Raw genomic sequence first — 16,032 nt, forward strand, 5'->3', positions numbered from 1 at the left:
GACATTGGACTAGTATTGCATAACTAGGGTTTACTGTGGAGTATAGGTTATGGAGTCAGTGTAGACTAGTATTGTATTACATGGGTTTACTGTGGAGTATAGGTTATGGAGTCAGTGTAGACTAGTATTGTATTACATGGGTTTACTGTGGAGTATAGGTTATGGAGTCAGTGTAGACTAGTATTGTATTACATGGGTTTACTGTGGAGTATAGGTTATGGAGTCAGTGTAGACTATTATTGTATTACATGGGTTTACTGTGGAGTATAGGTTATGGAGTCAGTGTAGACTAGTATTGTATTACATGGGTTTACTGTGGAGTATAGGTTATGGAGTCAGTGTAGACTAGTATTGTATTACATGGGTTTACTGTGGAGTATAGGTTATGGAGTCAGTGTAGACTAGTATTGTATAACATGGGTTTACTGTGGAGTATAGGTTATGGAGTCAGTGTAGACTAGTATTGTATAACATGGGTTTACTGTGGAGTATAGGTTATGGAGTCAGTGTAGACTGGTTCTGTATAATATGTGGTGTACTGTGGAGTATAGAAATTGGAGTGTGGGTACCAATGAAGTTTTTCCAGGGGTAGGTGTCCTGAGCCTGTTTCCAGGCCCCAGGCCAGGCCATGAGGACCGTGTTGTGCTTCATGCCCCCCAGCCCCGCCGACTGGATCAGGTGGGAGAACCCGTCCCGTAGGTTGGAGGACGCCACCACGTGGCAGAACCCTTTGGTACGCTCCGAGTGCATTGCTGCCTTAACGTTCTACATCGAGCCAGGAAGTAAAATGTCCAGAGAAAAGATCATTAAGGAGGGAAGATTCACATAAATATACCTTTTATATTAGCTTGCCTCTGATATGCATACTGTGTCATTTCCACAGTATGCACAACCCCCCACAATCTTTCCTTGGATTGTTCATGTGTGTGTAAGATTTATTAATGCTTTCTAAACTTGTTTAGGATGTCAAGCGTGAGAGAACAAAACATTGCTTGAACACGTGTGACTAATAGGTAGAAACGTCTATGCAGCTGACTGCAGCTCCACGGAGGCAGTAGAGTTTCACCCCACTATCTACCTTTTATTGATCTCTGTGCCTGTATTAGACCAATCAGAATATATCAGTAACTGTGGATAAAAGAAAGCGGGATGGAGCAAAACCGAAAGGTCTGTGGCATCAGACTGATATCTGGGATGACGATAAAGACCAAAGCAGAATCATACACAGACTTTACTGGCTGAATTGTGAATTAAAATTGTAACAGCATGACTCCAGCAGGTGGCAGAGTTCTCTGTTTTGAGATCATTAATAAAGAGCTCCCAGCAGGTGGCATAGTTCTCTGTTTTGAAATCATCCACTGATGTTTCCATTCTCTACAAGGGCAAATGATTTAGAGTCAATGATCTTTTACATTAACTAGCACCTGGATTTTGATATTGCGTGTGTGTCAGAATTTTACTGTCTCCCAGCAACCACAAGCATTGGTCATTTGGAAATGTTTACCATATTGGCCTGGGAATCAGTAGCCAATGGTGTTCTGGAGGTTACAACATTAGCTGTTCTGACTACTGGATACCTCCCAGCCCGGTCATTTGTTCTGACTATTGGATACCTCCCACCCTGGTCATTTGTTATGACTATTGGATACCTCCCACCCTGGTCATTTGTTCTGACTATTGGATACCTCCCACCCTGGTCATTTGTTATGACTATTGGATACCTCCCACCCTGGTCATTTGTTATGACTATTGGATACCTCCCACCCTGGTCATTTGTTATGACTATTGGATACCTCCCACCCTGGTCATTTGTTATGACTATTGGATACCTCCCACCCTGGTCATTTGTTATGACTATTGGATACCTCCCACCCCGGTCATTTGTTATGACTATTGGATACCTCCCACCCCGGTCATTTGTTCTGACTATTGGATACCTCCCACCCCGGTCATTTGTTATGACTATTGGATACCTCCCACCCTGGTCATTTGTTATGACTATTGGATACCTCCCACCCTGGTCATTTGTTATGACTATTGGATACCTCCCACCCTGGTCATTTGTTATGACTATTGGATACCTCCCACCCCGGTCATTTGTTATGACTATTGGATACCTCCCACCCCGGTCATTTGTTCTGACTATTGGATACCTCCCACCCCGGTCATTTGTTATGACTATTGGATACCTCCCACCCTGGTCATTTGTTATGACTATTGGATACCTCCCACCCTGGTCATTTGTTCTGACTATTGGATACCTCCCACCCCAGTCATTTGTTATGACTATTGGATACCTCCAACCCCGGTCATTTGTTCTGACTATTGGATACCTCCCACCCTGGTCATTTGTTCTGACCGCTGGATACCTCCCACCCCAGTCATTTGTTCTGACCGCTGGATACCTCCCACCCCGGTCATTTGTTCTGACCGCTGGATACCTCCCATCCCGGTCATTTGTTCTGACCGCTGGATACCTCCCACCCTGGTCATTTGTTCTGACCGCTGGATACCTCCCACCCTGGTCATTTGTTCTGACCACTGGATACCTCCCACCCCGGTCATTCGTTACCCTCACCTGCTCTGCGGTCTTGGCCTGGGCCCCCAGGGACATGTACGTTCCCTCAAGGACAGAACTCACAATGGTCAGGCCTTTCCCTGCCTTCAGCTGGGTGGTTAAAGACAGCAAACGAGGGTGTTTAACCCCCAGGTCTGAATCCAGCTTCAGTAAAACCAACAGCTGAGGCCTGCGAGACAGATCAACAGAAGTAGTGCACAGTCAGGGAATCCGCAGGAACTGCCCCTCAACTACAAGTGTATGATAGTTATTATCTTATAGAAAATAACATATAAACCCTCTATATATGTGTGGAGAAGGAAATTAATCTAGTCCACTATCCAGTGTAGAGTATGTTTTGAATGCAGAACTGTTTTCGGTTAACAAATTCATGAACAATGTGTCGAAGTTCGCAACTGAACACAACTAAGTTTGACTGAGTAATCTTTCATTAATCCACTTTGGTCCTCAGTCTGAGAGTCATTGCCACCTCACGCAACGCTGCTCTGAGCCTCTCACCTCCAGTTTTTAGTGTGTGGCGGCGCTTCCTCCAGTCGGATCAGAGCGTAGCGGGCAGCGTTCAGGGACAGGCCTCGGATCCCGTCCCCCCACTCCTTCTCTGCCCTGGGACAACACAGAGAATAGAGAAAGGTTGAATAAAGACGGGACACTCAGACAAGCATAACCAATCATTTGAATGTCAGCGAACTAAACTGACTGGAATTGAAATGGGACCTTTAGCAGTTCAGTACAATGTTATTCCCAGGGGAACATACCCTCTGTACTCGATGTATTTGTAGATGCACCCAGCGATGCACATGGCTACCAGTGCATAGTACCAGGAGCAGATGAACATCAGGGACAGACACAGACTCATCCCCAGGAACGACAGAGTCCTGCAGGAACCAAAACACAAGCAGGGGCTTTCTGATTGGTTTGGAATTGGGTCAGTGTTTCCCCGGTCTCTGACCCGACAACATGTTCCGTTAGAGCACGACCAGACCCGATTCAACAAATCAAGTGGTTGACGAGGGACTGATCAGATGTAAGATTGATGTTGACTTGGTTGACATGGGAAACAGTAACTCACCAGTGGTAGAACTTAAACCTGGGCCTCCAGTTGGGAGTGCCCAGCAGTGTCTGAACGGCACAGGCCAGGTTGACAAACAGGTAACACATCAGGAAAAACCTGAAACCCAGTGTGACAGAAAACACAAAGACTGGTGGTTTATCTCTAATCCGCCGGCTTCCTAAAGGGCTGTGACATCAGTGAAGTAAATGGAGAGGTGTAACAACATGCCAAAGTCTGATATGGCGAAAGCACACACCAGAAGAGAGACGAGAGCAAAGAGTCCGTACGTAGATCATTCAGACTGAGTGAACACTCACATTGACAGAATGGGAGCAACTTCATCTAGTGACGCAATGAGGATTCCAATCTCACATATCCCAGCAGTCATAAGCAAGGCCCAAGTAGGTTCCCCATTGGCTTTACCATGACCGAATACCTGGAACAGAGAGGGGGTGAGGACACTGACTGACTGAAGTGACGAAGAAACAAAGGCATATTAGTGTCCCTACGGCGTTACCTGCAGGAATGGGACAATCCCATCTCGTGCTATGGCCTGTAGCAGACGGGGGGCGCCAGTGAGACTCTGCAAACCTGCCCCGCAGCAGGAGAAGAACGAGCCAATAACAATCACCCAGGGAGACGGCCATGCTAGAGTTCCAATTACCAAGTTCTTTTTAACAGAGTCCCCAAACCTAAAGCAGAAACACCCAATCAAATGTTACAACCAAAGACACTTGTCATTGTACTGAACTTCACTGAAAAACAGGAGAGACATGTTGGAGCACTGACACTTTATGATAAACACATGAGTTATAAACTTTACTTGTTGTGTTCCAGTCAGCCTAAAAGCCTTCATATCATGCTATTGTTCTCTATTGGAAGACAATTTTCTCTGTCCAACACTGTCCTACATGGGGATATCTACACTCACCTAAAGGATTATTAGGAACACCATACTAATACTGTGTTTGACCCCCTTTCGCCTTCAGAACTGCCTTAATTCTACGTGGCATTGATTCAACAAGGTCCTGAAAGCATTCTTTAGAAATGTTGGCCCATATTGATAGGATAGCATCTTGCAGTTGATGGAGATTTGTGGGATGCACATCCAGGGCACGAAGCTCCCGTTCCACCACATCCCAAAGATGCTCTATTGGGTTGAGATCTGGTGACTGTGGGGGCCATTTCATTGTCATGTTCAAGAAACCAATTTGAAATGATTCGAGCTTTGTGACATGGTGCATTATGCTGCTGGAAGTAGCCATCAGAGGATGGGTACATGGTGGTCATAAAGGGATGGACATGGTCAGAAACAATGCTCAGGTAGGCCGTGGCATTTAAACGATGCCCAATTGGCACTAAGGGGCCTAAAGTGTGCCAAGTAAACATCCCCCACACCATTACACCACCACCAGCAGCCTGCACAGTGGTAACAAGGCATGATGGATCCATGTTCTCATTCTGTTTACACCAAATTCTGACACTAACATCTGAATGTCTCAACAGAAATCGAGACTCATCAGACCAGGCAACATTCTTCCAGTCTTCAACTGTCCAATTTTGGTGAGCTCGTGCAAATTGTAGCCTCTTTTTCCTATTTATAGTGGAGATGATCTTCTGCTGTTGTAGCCCATCCGCCTCAAGGTTGTGCGTGTTGTGGCTTCACAAATGCTTTGCTGCATACCTTGGTTGTAATGAGTGGTCATTTCAGTCAAAGTTGCTCTTCTATCAGCTTGAATCAGTCGGCCCATTCCCCTCTGACCTCTAGCATCAACAAGGCATTTTCGCCCACAGGACTGCCGCATACTGGATGTTTTTCCCTTTTCACACCATTCTTTGTAAACCCTAGAAATGGTTGTGCGTGAAAATCAGAACTCAGACCGGCCCGTCTGGCATCAACAACCATGCCATGCTCAAAATTGCTTATATCACCTTTCTTTCCCATTCTGACATTCAGTTGGGAGTTCAGGAGATTGTCTTGACCAGTATTTCTTAATGAGAAATTGATTCCTAATAATCCTTTAGGTGAGTGTATATGTATGACAGAAATATAGTGAAGGCTTCCGCATCAAAGCTACAAAATACAATATCAGCTATTGGCATGTCATAAAAAACAAATGTGGGAAAGTACTTACTTGTCCCTTAAAACAACACCCTCGATACAGGCCCCAAACAGGACCACACAGGTCATATCTGGGAGTTGTGGTTAAGACATATAGTGCTGTCAAAGTTAACGTTAAACCTCTGCCAATCTTACAAACACATAAAAACACTCCATGCATCCATATGTACATCTCCTCACACACATCATCATCACCATCATCAGTCTTATCATCACCATCATCAACCTCACAATGAGCGTCATTCCCAACCTCACCATCATCAGCCTCACCATCAGCACAATTGTCAGCCTCACCATCAGCACCGTTATCAGCTTTATCATCACCATCATCAATCTCACGATAAGCACCATTATCAACCTTATCTTCACCATCAACCAATGTCACCATCAGCACAATTATCAACGTCACCATCACCATCATCACCATCATTAAGCTCAACATAAACGCCATCATCACCCTCATCGTCACCCACATTGCCATCATCATCATCCCTATTGTCACCATTATCACCATCATCACCCTCATCACCATCATTATCACCATCATCGTTAACATCATCGTCACCATCATCACCCTCATCACCATCATTGTCACCCTCATCACCATCATCGTCACCATCATCACCCTCACACTACTCATAATTTGTATGATTTCTGGAAGGATACAAAGGAAAGAGGTGGTTGCTATGGCCAGGATAGTGCCCGTGGGAATAGACCTCTGGGCATCCCGGAGGTCCCCGGATCGGTTTGAGCCAGCCATGATTCCTGGAATGGGAAACATACAAAAATGGATACAGAAGCTTAGACTTTTTCACTCTAAGGGATAATACTTAAACAACAACAAAAAAACATTTCTCCACACAGTAAGTTACAGTAATTACAGCATGTTAGGTTATGAGTCAGTATGATATCATATGGTACAGTTTAATATCATAGAGTATATATATGTATTTGACATCATAATGTCATGATTTGACATTATGATGTCTGAAGACATTATGATGCCAATACAATGTGTTATGGAACATTATGATGTACAGTACAGTATTATTTCTAAGTATTAGTATAATAGTATAATATCATACAATAGTATAATATCATACGATACAGTATAATGTCATATGACATAGTATAATATCATACGATACAGTATTATGCCATATGGTATAGTATGAAGTTTATTGGGGCAATGTTATGTTGTGTGGTACAGTATGATATTTATGGTGCCAACATGGCTGCTTTACCTACCTGTGACAGAGGGGAAGTAGATTCCCACTATTAGAGTGAAGAAGGTGGAGATGTCGTTGAAAACGTAAGGTAAGTTGATATTTCTGGATTTGTCCTTGGCAGGAACTGACAACTGGTCCTTCTTCTCCACCAACATCCCACTTGGGCCATATTCAGACCACAGATTGTCTGGACAATGAAAGAACAGTGACCTTTTATGATACATACATACATACATACATATATAGCTACCTCTATAACTGTTTATGATGTGACTTTATAACCATTTAATCCAAGACATTTATGACCAAAAAAAATTTCATTTGACCATTTCATTGTTTAATGAGCAGATGATATGACTATGACATGTGAGTAGTAGATAGTATGTAGTTCAGATGATATGACTATGACATGTGAGTAGTAGATAGTATGTAGTTCAGATGATATGACTATGACATGTGAGTAGTAGATAGTATGTAGTTCAGATGATATGACTATGACATGTGAGTAGTAGATAGTATGTAGTTCAGATGATATGACTATGACATGTGAGTAGTAGATAGTATGTAGTTCAGATGATATGACTATGACATGTGAGTAGTCGATAGTATGTAGTTCAGATGATATGACTATGACATGTGAGTAGTCGATAGTATGTAGTTCAGATGATTACGTTCTACTGGGTGGGTTTCCAACCAGTACAACATTAGGCTTGGTTGTTCTGTCTGAAAGTGTCCCCAAGACAGTGGGTTGTGGCTGACCTTTGATGACCCCGCTGAGCAGCCCCGGGATGCCCTGTATCTCTGTCACATTGTTGCGGATGAAGTAGTCATCACAGGTGGCATTGAGGTAGGGGCTGTCACAGAACAAGTCCCACAGCTTGGTGGTATGTGTCTGGTTGTTCCTCTCCTCTGTCTTCATACACTTCTCAAAGTTGTGGTTCTGCAAGGAACGGTTCCCCAGGAGACAGATTCTGTGGGAATAGTATATTCGGAAGGCAAAACATGAAAAAAAAGAGGTTAAAAAGGGAGGTAAACTAAAGTATAATTTACTTTGAATTAAAAGAAACTGTTAAAATTGTTATACATTTTTGTCAAAACAATACATTGTTTCTGTTTCACTGTAGCCAATTACAATTATCTCATTGAGATGGCAGTATGCATGTAACTAGGTTGTCATAATATTAACCTAGGTTCAGTACAGCCAGGTCATAACTAGCAATAAACTAGGAAATAATCAGTGGTTTGTGTCCAGGGTGTCTTGATAGATTATTTAATCGTATATAAGTTGCCATAGTAAAATGTCTATAGTTAAAAAATAAACAGTCATTACTGTCTTTGGAGGCATTGTAGTTAAGGCAACTAAATATAAAGTGTAGTACCATCCTAGTTAAGGCAACTAAATCGCACAGGGTTCACTATCCTTGTAGATATTCAAGCATGTAACAACATAAACATCAACGTGCGATCAGTTGATGATCAGCCCTATTAGAAAGATGGGTTGTTATGACAGGGTATGATTCGGACTGGACAAATGCAGCCACTAGCAATTCCTGTGTATTTCTGACTCACGGGAAGTTTGGGGGTTCTATGGCGGTCTTTATGACTCCGGCGTAGATGGCCATGATGGAGAGTACAACACAGGCGAGGAACACCAGGGACAGCTTGTTGACATATTTAACTCCCACAAACACCACCAGAGCCATGAGGGCCAGGCAGCAGGTTCCATACACGCGCATGTTGTTCAGCAGAGCCACCGACTCATCCTCCTTCGTCTCAGCCACAAACACTGCCGCGTTCGGAACGATGTACGTCTGCAACCACAATAGGAATCCGCTAAGCTTTAAGGAACCCTGATTGGTTAAGGGATGTTTATTTACTGACCATTTGACATGACTGGGAAAAATCCTAAAAGAAGATGCTAGAAATGTGCTAGAAGCGAGTTCTACAGTCACATCTTTTGAACCTTACCAGTAGGATTTCAATGGTTCCCAGGATGTACATGGAGCCAGCGAACGTGGTGCCCAGGTAGAAACACAAACCCACAGCACCACCAAACTCTGGTCCCAAAGACCTTGAGATCATGTAGTAGGAGCCGCCGGCTGAGGAAGACCAATAACATAAAGGTTAAATAATTAAGGAGAAAAATAAGGTGTCCAGTCCACACATGTTACAAAATGTGACTGGCCTAGTATATTTAATTATATTTCCACACTACGAGGTAAAAAAAAAAACTCTGAAATTGTGAAAAATATGATAAAAGACAACTTTTGTTAAGAGCTGTATGAAGAAAAACGAAATACTTGGAATTTCTGGCCAATGCAAGATATCACAAGGCTGAATTGACTATAATAGACCATTGATTGCTCATCTGATTAATGAATTGGGATTAGCACGATCCTGAATCAGGTCAGTGTATGTAAAAATGTCACAAATAGATATCCTAACTGTCACACAGTGAAGAAAATTATTACAAATATATTTGAGAGAAAAAAAATGAGTTATGTATTAAACAAAAAGTACTTAAAAATTATGTTAAAAACTGCATCGCATGGGGCTTTCAGACATGTTTAAACAGGGTCTGACCTATAGAGCCCAATAACCAAAAAACGAAGAAAATAACTGTCATTACCCGGCACTACTCCATTTGTAGCAATAGCACTCATTGATATCGCTGTCAACATGGTCTGTAGGTGAGATAAGAAATAGGCATCGGTGGTTAGAATTCATATAGTCTACAATGAGTTCGGGGGCTACAGTACGATTAGACCACTCATTTCATGACGCATAAAGCGAAGTTTGAAAGACTACATCACCGTAAAGGGAACCAGAGGAAGGGTTTGAGCCTGGGCATTCAGTATTTCTGCCTATGTCTCGGAGACGAATTAAAAGGTACCTACGCAAGTGCAACACATGACGACAACGGCGAAGGATTCCAAGATTCCGGCGGTGCCCACGATCCAGGTGAGGCGGAGGAACAGGATGACTCCCAGGATGTTCTGCATGCAGGGCAAGTACACGCCGATGAATGTGCCCATCTGAGGACCCTGGAGGTGCCAGTGTGGAGGGCCGAGGGAATGGAGAGGGAGGATTGCCATGAGTCAGCAGGTGTGGAGTACAACAGCAGAGCCCTGTGAGTTCCACTATAACGCCAGAATACAGCACCCGAGTAGCATACCACACAATCATGTACAATTCAGCTCAAACCGTTCCGTCCTCACACGGTCCATGGACAATAACCATCCATAAAAGCGATTCATCGGATGGCTTTTTTTTTTTAAAGGGTTCTTTATTTATAGCGTTGGGAAGTCAGCTGCTTAACTGGGCTCCGTGGCGATGTGATGATTTTTCTTTTTCTCAATCTCAGTCGGTATCAGGTAACCTCATCATCTCATAAAACCACAGAACAGTGTCACACACGAACCAGCCGTCCTATTCCTCCTTCTCATCCAAACCAGTCTTAACAAATAATATATGACAAAGTCATGTAAATACTTCTGTGAAACAGTATGAACATGCATAGGAGTTTTCAAAGTAATCCGAAAGTCAATAATTCCAGTGTCCATGGACAGAGCGGCGTCCACGTAAAGTCTGCTTTGGCTTTTCAGACATGCACAGAACTATTACACAAATACATTGCAATACATTTCTAACAACACTGCAGCACTACAGTGAAATGAACAACATAACTATTTAGTGCAATACAGCTGTATTTCTTTCTGTGTAGTAATACAGTTTAGAAAGCGGGATGCCTATAATAAATCATACAAACAGAATTCAACACGGGGTATAACTTATTTTCCAGTGATCTTCTTCACAGCCAATAGATCCATTGATAAATGAACTGTATCCAGTGTGTCTTCCATCATCTGTTGACAGACCCCCCCCAGAAAGCTCCATAATGCCTTCAAAAGGTGCTACTCTCTTGAAAACTATTCTAAATACAGGGCGTGCCATATATCCCATAACAGACCTGAGCACTGTCTCAGTACCGCGGTTGGATCTTCTATAAGCCTATTCACCAGGGTCAATTTGGCCCTTGTTCATAGACCATTGATGTGGATTGACAACTTCAGTATCCACTCTTTGGCTCCACAACCTCCCTCCTCAAGCCAATCAGATCATCTGCTGGAAGATGCACCGGGATAACCAACAGGGGACAGGGGCATAGTTGGTTTCTCTGACTTTGTGGTGGGACTCTGACGCCGAAAAGAAACAGCAGAGGTATTTCTTTGGCCGGTTGCTTGGTAGAAACCGCTAATAAAAGAGGCTTGCTGGAGGCTTGCCGTCAGTTGTAACAAAGAGACGCCTAAGAGAGCCCAGCCTGTGGTTACCATGCTTCTGCAAATTCTTCTATTCTCACTCTGCTCTCAGAGGAGCCAATTCATGAATAGAACGATCACTAACAACGGTTAGCTTGCACCATTAAAATAAAGCATTGTGTGCGCCTCCAGGCCTCTCAAGTGGCACCGCGGTCCAAGCCACGCTTTGTTAGTGTTGAGACACAACCACACTCCACCACACCCCAGGTTCTATCCCACAATGTGTATTGGCCTCGCATCATCCCAGACAAAGGGATGAGGTGACTGTTGAATTATTCCTAGTCTCAACTCGCCGTCGACACTACCTTGGGCACCTCAGCGAGGTTTATGAGCTGATCGGGAAGATCTACAGTCCTCACCCGGATATGCTGTACTCGTCTTAATAATACCCCGCTGTCATGAGCTCCATACCTTGACTCTGACTTTGGTGACCCCCTCCTCATACTCCTCGTGTTCAGTAACTCCCTGGGTGAGGTTGGTGTAGTTGGCCAGCTTGTTGAGCAGGGAGGATACCATGGGGTTGCTCTCCATTTCCTCCTGTCAATACAAATGCCATTACATAGGGACGCAGCGGAATTAAAGCATACAGTAAACAAATGCTGCACGTTCTGAGCATATGCCTATTACAACATATCCCATGGGAGCACTTAGCTCCCACTTGACATTAAGAGGCTTTTAATTACACTACAATATTGAAACGTGGGACATCTGGTATACCTCGAAGAGAGCCATGTTCTTGCCATCGTAGTAGTTTTCTTGGTCTTGGTCAATGATGTTGATGAAAGGGCTGCTTTCTCTGGGAGTGTCATCGACTGAAAGCCAAGAGAAAGGAGACATTGTAGGAAAAGACGTAACATACTTCTACTGCAAAGTTCTGTCATTCCAATCTCTATAGATGTAATTATTTCTTTCACTTGAAATATTGAACGGTTTCAGTCATAATATTCTGCGTTTTCATTTTGTATTAATACCAATCAGGACAATACATTGTACCTATTGTATTATATTGTATTACATATTGTACCACGGGTACGTTTCTCAAGGGTACACATATGAAACGGTTATGGAATAACAAAAGTCCATTCCCCCCGCCTGCCTCCCCAATCCCAGGTCCCAGCTGACCCGCCCATTCTCCTTCCCCTGCCCCCTACCAGGCAATCCCTCCTACCCCCAACCCATTAACCCCCTATACGAAACACAAGTTAACTGTTCCAGCCATGGGACCAGTGGGGTTTTTACATGTGAGAAGGTTCCAGAAAAGCAGCAGTGATGGGCCTCTCCTCTCAGATTACCATATGTATGCCTGCTTCATTGGCTCCTGTGCTTGGGTGCATCAGTGCCAACGATGCCTTTCAAGGTTCTTTGGCCCTTCACACCGGTGAAGGTTTCACAATTAAGCTCCACAGTGCTGATCCCAGTGAAAATGCAGTGGTAGTAAGTCAGGAGAATACAGCCCTAGTGTTATAAAGGGCTGTCTGCTGGTAACACGAGGCTTCTAGAGTCGCAGGCATCAATGCTATCATGTGACCTAGATGAGGCAGGCTGCTGATGAGGACATCCTGAATTCAGAGACCTTTTGTTTCCTTGCCTAGTTCTCTTGACTACTAGGCTACGCTGCTGTCCAAATGTTATTCCCACATTATTGCTCATGAAAATATAAGCTGTTAGGTGCTATTCAGTGTTTTCGGATATTTCGCATTCACTAATTTAGCAGAGGAGGTATTTTAGATGCTCCTTAAACTAAAACTTTCCTAGCTTCAGTGGGAAGCTGGTTCCACCATTGCGATGCCAGGAAAGAGAAGAGCTTTAACTGGGCTGAGCGCAAGCTTCCCTCCCGTAGGGGTGGGGCGGCCAAGAGACCAGAGGTGGCAGAATTAAAAGCTTGTTTAGGGATGTAGGGTTTGAGCATTGCCCGAAGGTTGGGAGGCGCAGTAATTGAATCAAGATTTAATGGGAAGCCATTGGAGTGTGTCGAGGAGCAGCATGACAATTTAGGGAGGTTGAACAAAAGACAGGCTGCAGCGTTCTGCATAAATCGCAGTAGTTGGTATTTTGTTGGCCCACACAGTGTTCCATGAAAGGCCACTATGACAACATCATCCCTTCTCTATTATTTCAGAGACGTCTTTGTAAATTCGATTTTATTTTATCTGTCAATGGATTTACGTACAGCCATCTGCCGAGTCTAACTACGTGAGTTCAGAAAAAACACACTTCAGGCAATAAAAACGGAGGCTTTTAAAAATGTGCTGGCTGAAGAAACCAAACAGCCTTCTGAGGACTGTTTGGAGACAGGGGCAGTTCCGAAACCATCCATCAGCATGTATTAGTTGTCAGTGCTGGTCTTTTGTACACAGGGAATGCATAGGAACCTGTTTTGTCAGGGTACTACAAAAAACAAGGTATCAGGTTCATGCAATAGGTTTGTGAAAAACCCTTTGTGTTAATACTTTTGACAGAGCTAATGAAGAGGGCAACAAGAATCTCAGAAACTGAATATTTGATATTTTATGTATACAAAACCTTTCCCAAATATGAACAGTAATTTTTCACTTTTGGAAGCCCTTTGAAAGGTCACTAATTATCTACAAATCCCTCCACACTCATCAGGCAGTTGGCTAATGACAAATTAAGTGAGGTGTTGCAGCCTCTATGATAATAAATGACCATGAGAGCTATTTATATCTTGTTAAGCTTCCCCAGTCGCACATCTATAAGCTGCCTAGCCCAACACACCTGAGCCTGAAGAAAAGACGCACAGATACAGTGAGATATCTAAGTCCTATTTTTAACCCTGCCCCTCAATACAAAGACAGACATAACAAACATCTGTACACGTATCAGAACTGCTTAAGCATCATGTCCACGACAGCAAAAACGTAAACACCCTTAAACAATCGCAGACTAAATAAGCAAAAATGTCGAGCCTAACTATTTCCCGAGGTTTCATCAGATGGTTTCACAGATGAGCTCACCTGACCGGCGTGGACCCTCCCCAAGCTCCATGTTATGAGGGACTTGAACTCTCTTCCAGGAAACTGGGGTAAACCTCAGCAGAGTTGACCTTAGTCTGTTCTATACAGACCCTTCCCCTTGGGTCAATCTGTGTAACCCAGCTCTCTACCAACGTCCACCTGAACTTAGAGGCGCTGGTTCAGGCAGGTGTTTGTGGGGCAGTGCGATTCAGCCTCTCCAGCCCTGGGACTGGTAGACATTCCTACTCTGTCCTCTGACCTGTCTGTACAGAGGAGCAGCGTCGGCCCTCGAGTCCTGACCGCTCATCCGCTCACCGGAGGGAGGGCGAGAGGGGTGCGAGTGAGGGGGAGGGGGCCGATTTAAGCTACGGTCTGAAAGCCGCCGAGCCTAAACGTACTTCGAGTCTCCATGCAGTCTCCATGCGCCATTCATGTTTGTTCCCTCAGTGGTTAGCTAAGCATAGAAAGTGAATATACCTGGAAATGCTTAAACATGCAATTCTTAAGTCAGTGTACCTTTAACATTTAACAGCTCATTCCCCAGGGAGATTATGTAGCTGAGGGGGCGTAAAGGAATATTCCACCCCTGTATGAAAAGTGCATGCCACATGAAATCACAGAGCAAAGTCAATAGACTGCTGAGGTGTTGTCTGGCATCAAAACAACATGAACCTGGAAGGCCTCTGCTGTGGTGAGGACTAGCACACCTCATACCATATTACCCAGCCTAGGCCTTGTAGGTACAGGGTGTTTCAATACAAAGCTCTATCCGACCACATCCCATGCAATGAACAGCCTTTCCACCAGATGTCCCCGTTTCACAAAAGCTCTCAAGCGTGCTAAACAAAACGCATATTCAGCAAAGAAGCAAGTTGGAAATGTCACTTTCCCAGAAACCAACAAGGAAGTGAATGTAATTTCTGGTGTCGACTTGCTGCCTGTCTTTAAGCTGTTTAACTTGAGCTAAGATTTTGTCAATTTTCTTTCGGGTTTTTTGGACAAATAGTTTTGATCCACATTGTTTCTATTTTATACAAGCATGATAATAGAACTTACATTGGAATAAATGCCCCGATGACAAAAGGCTTTGACGAAGTCCAAGTGAATGATAAATTAATGAATGAACAATGAAGAAAACATCTTAGGAAAGAGCTTTCAATTAACCCAAACATCCTTTTCCTGCACTAAGGATAATTTCTACATAAAAAATGCTTCTAGCGTTCCACTTGCATCCTGACCTTTGGCATCCTGTATGCCACATTATCGGGGGTCTGAACCTGGAGGGGAAGAGGCCTTAATGAAGAGCTAGGGCCTGGGAAACAACAGGGTTTCTGCAATCTCAAGAGTAAGTAGAGATAGTAATAATTATTATCAGCGCCAAGCACACTGCATACAGCTGCAAGATATAGCAGAGCAGGCCAGGCCATGCCAACAGAAAATTACAACCTAATCCTGACAGACCGCACTAAATATTCTCTCAGTTAACAATATCATTTAAGACCATGTATAAGACTATCATGTTATTTAAAGTACTGCAAACTCAATATCCAAGAGCATGCATTGCCGCTGACAACTAAATACTGTGTCCTCAACCTAGAAGGAGGAAGACAAAACCGTGTGAGTGCTACTGCTATGCTATAAATGGTGATGCTAATGACGGTAAGAGGCCAAAGCTGAAGTGCATCATAAAATGCATACAAATGACATGTTGAGGATTGTTGGGGTGGGGCACTTTTCACAAATTCTAAAGTAAATGTT

General features: G+C 43.7%; 1 protein-coding gene across 8 annotated transcripts in view; it reads right to left on the reverse strand.

Annotated features, from left to right (window-relative positions):
• The window catches only part of LOC105024261 (solute carrier family 12 member 7), a 28,497-nt gene that overhangs the window by 7,704 nt on the left and 4,761 nt on the right, over window positions 1–16,032 (reverse strand). For 7 of the 8 annotated variants that reach the window (XM_010894103.3, XM_010894106.4, XM_010894102.3 and 4 more), the window contains exons 2-18: window positions 12,017–12,111; window positions 11,711–11,836; window positions 9,878–10,024; window positions 9,610–9,664; window positions 8,949–9,079; window positions 8,550–8,791; window positions 7,740–7,951; window positions 7,000–7,167; window positions 6,418–6,516; window positions 5,765–5,822; window positions 4,147–4,321; window positions 3,947–4,065; window positions 3,648–3,746; window positions 3,334–3,453; window positions 3,077–3,181; window positions 2,579–2,747; window positions 570–765 (exon numbers count right to left, since the gene is read on the reverse strand). In XM_010894103.3, coding sequence (XP_010892405.1) covers window positions 570–765; window positions 2,579–2,747; window positions 3,077–3,181; window positions 3,334–3,453; window positions 3,648–3,746; window positions 3,947–4,065; window positions 4,147–4,321; window positions 5,765–5,822; window positions 6,418–6,516; window positions 7,000–7,167; window positions 7,740–7,951; window positions 8,550–8,791; window positions 8,949–9,079; window positions 9,610–9,664; window positions 9,878–10,024; window positions 11,711–11,836; window positions 12,017–12,111 — 2,316 coding nt within the window. Of the gene's footprint in view, window positions 1–569; window positions 766–2,578; window positions 2,748–3,076; window positions 3,182–3,333; window positions 3,454–3,647; window positions 3,747–3,946; window positions 4,066–4,146; window positions 4,322–5,764; window positions 5,823–6,417; window positions 6,517–6,999; window positions 7,168–7,739; window positions 7,952–8,549; window positions 8,792–8,948; window positions 9,080–9,609; window positions 9,665–9,877; window positions 10,025–11,710; window positions 11,837–12,016; window positions 12,112–14,274; window positions 14,522–16,032 lie in introns of those variants that run through there. The other variant, XM_034289413.1, reaches the window with a different exon arrangement.

This window comes from Esox lucius, chromosome 3 (genome assembly GCF_011004845.1).
Source record: "Esox lucius isolate fEsoLuc1 chromosome 3, fEsoLuc1.pri, whole genome shotgun sequence".
NCBI lineage: Eukaryota > Metazoa > Chordata > Actinopteri > Esociformes > Esocidae > Esox > Esox lucius.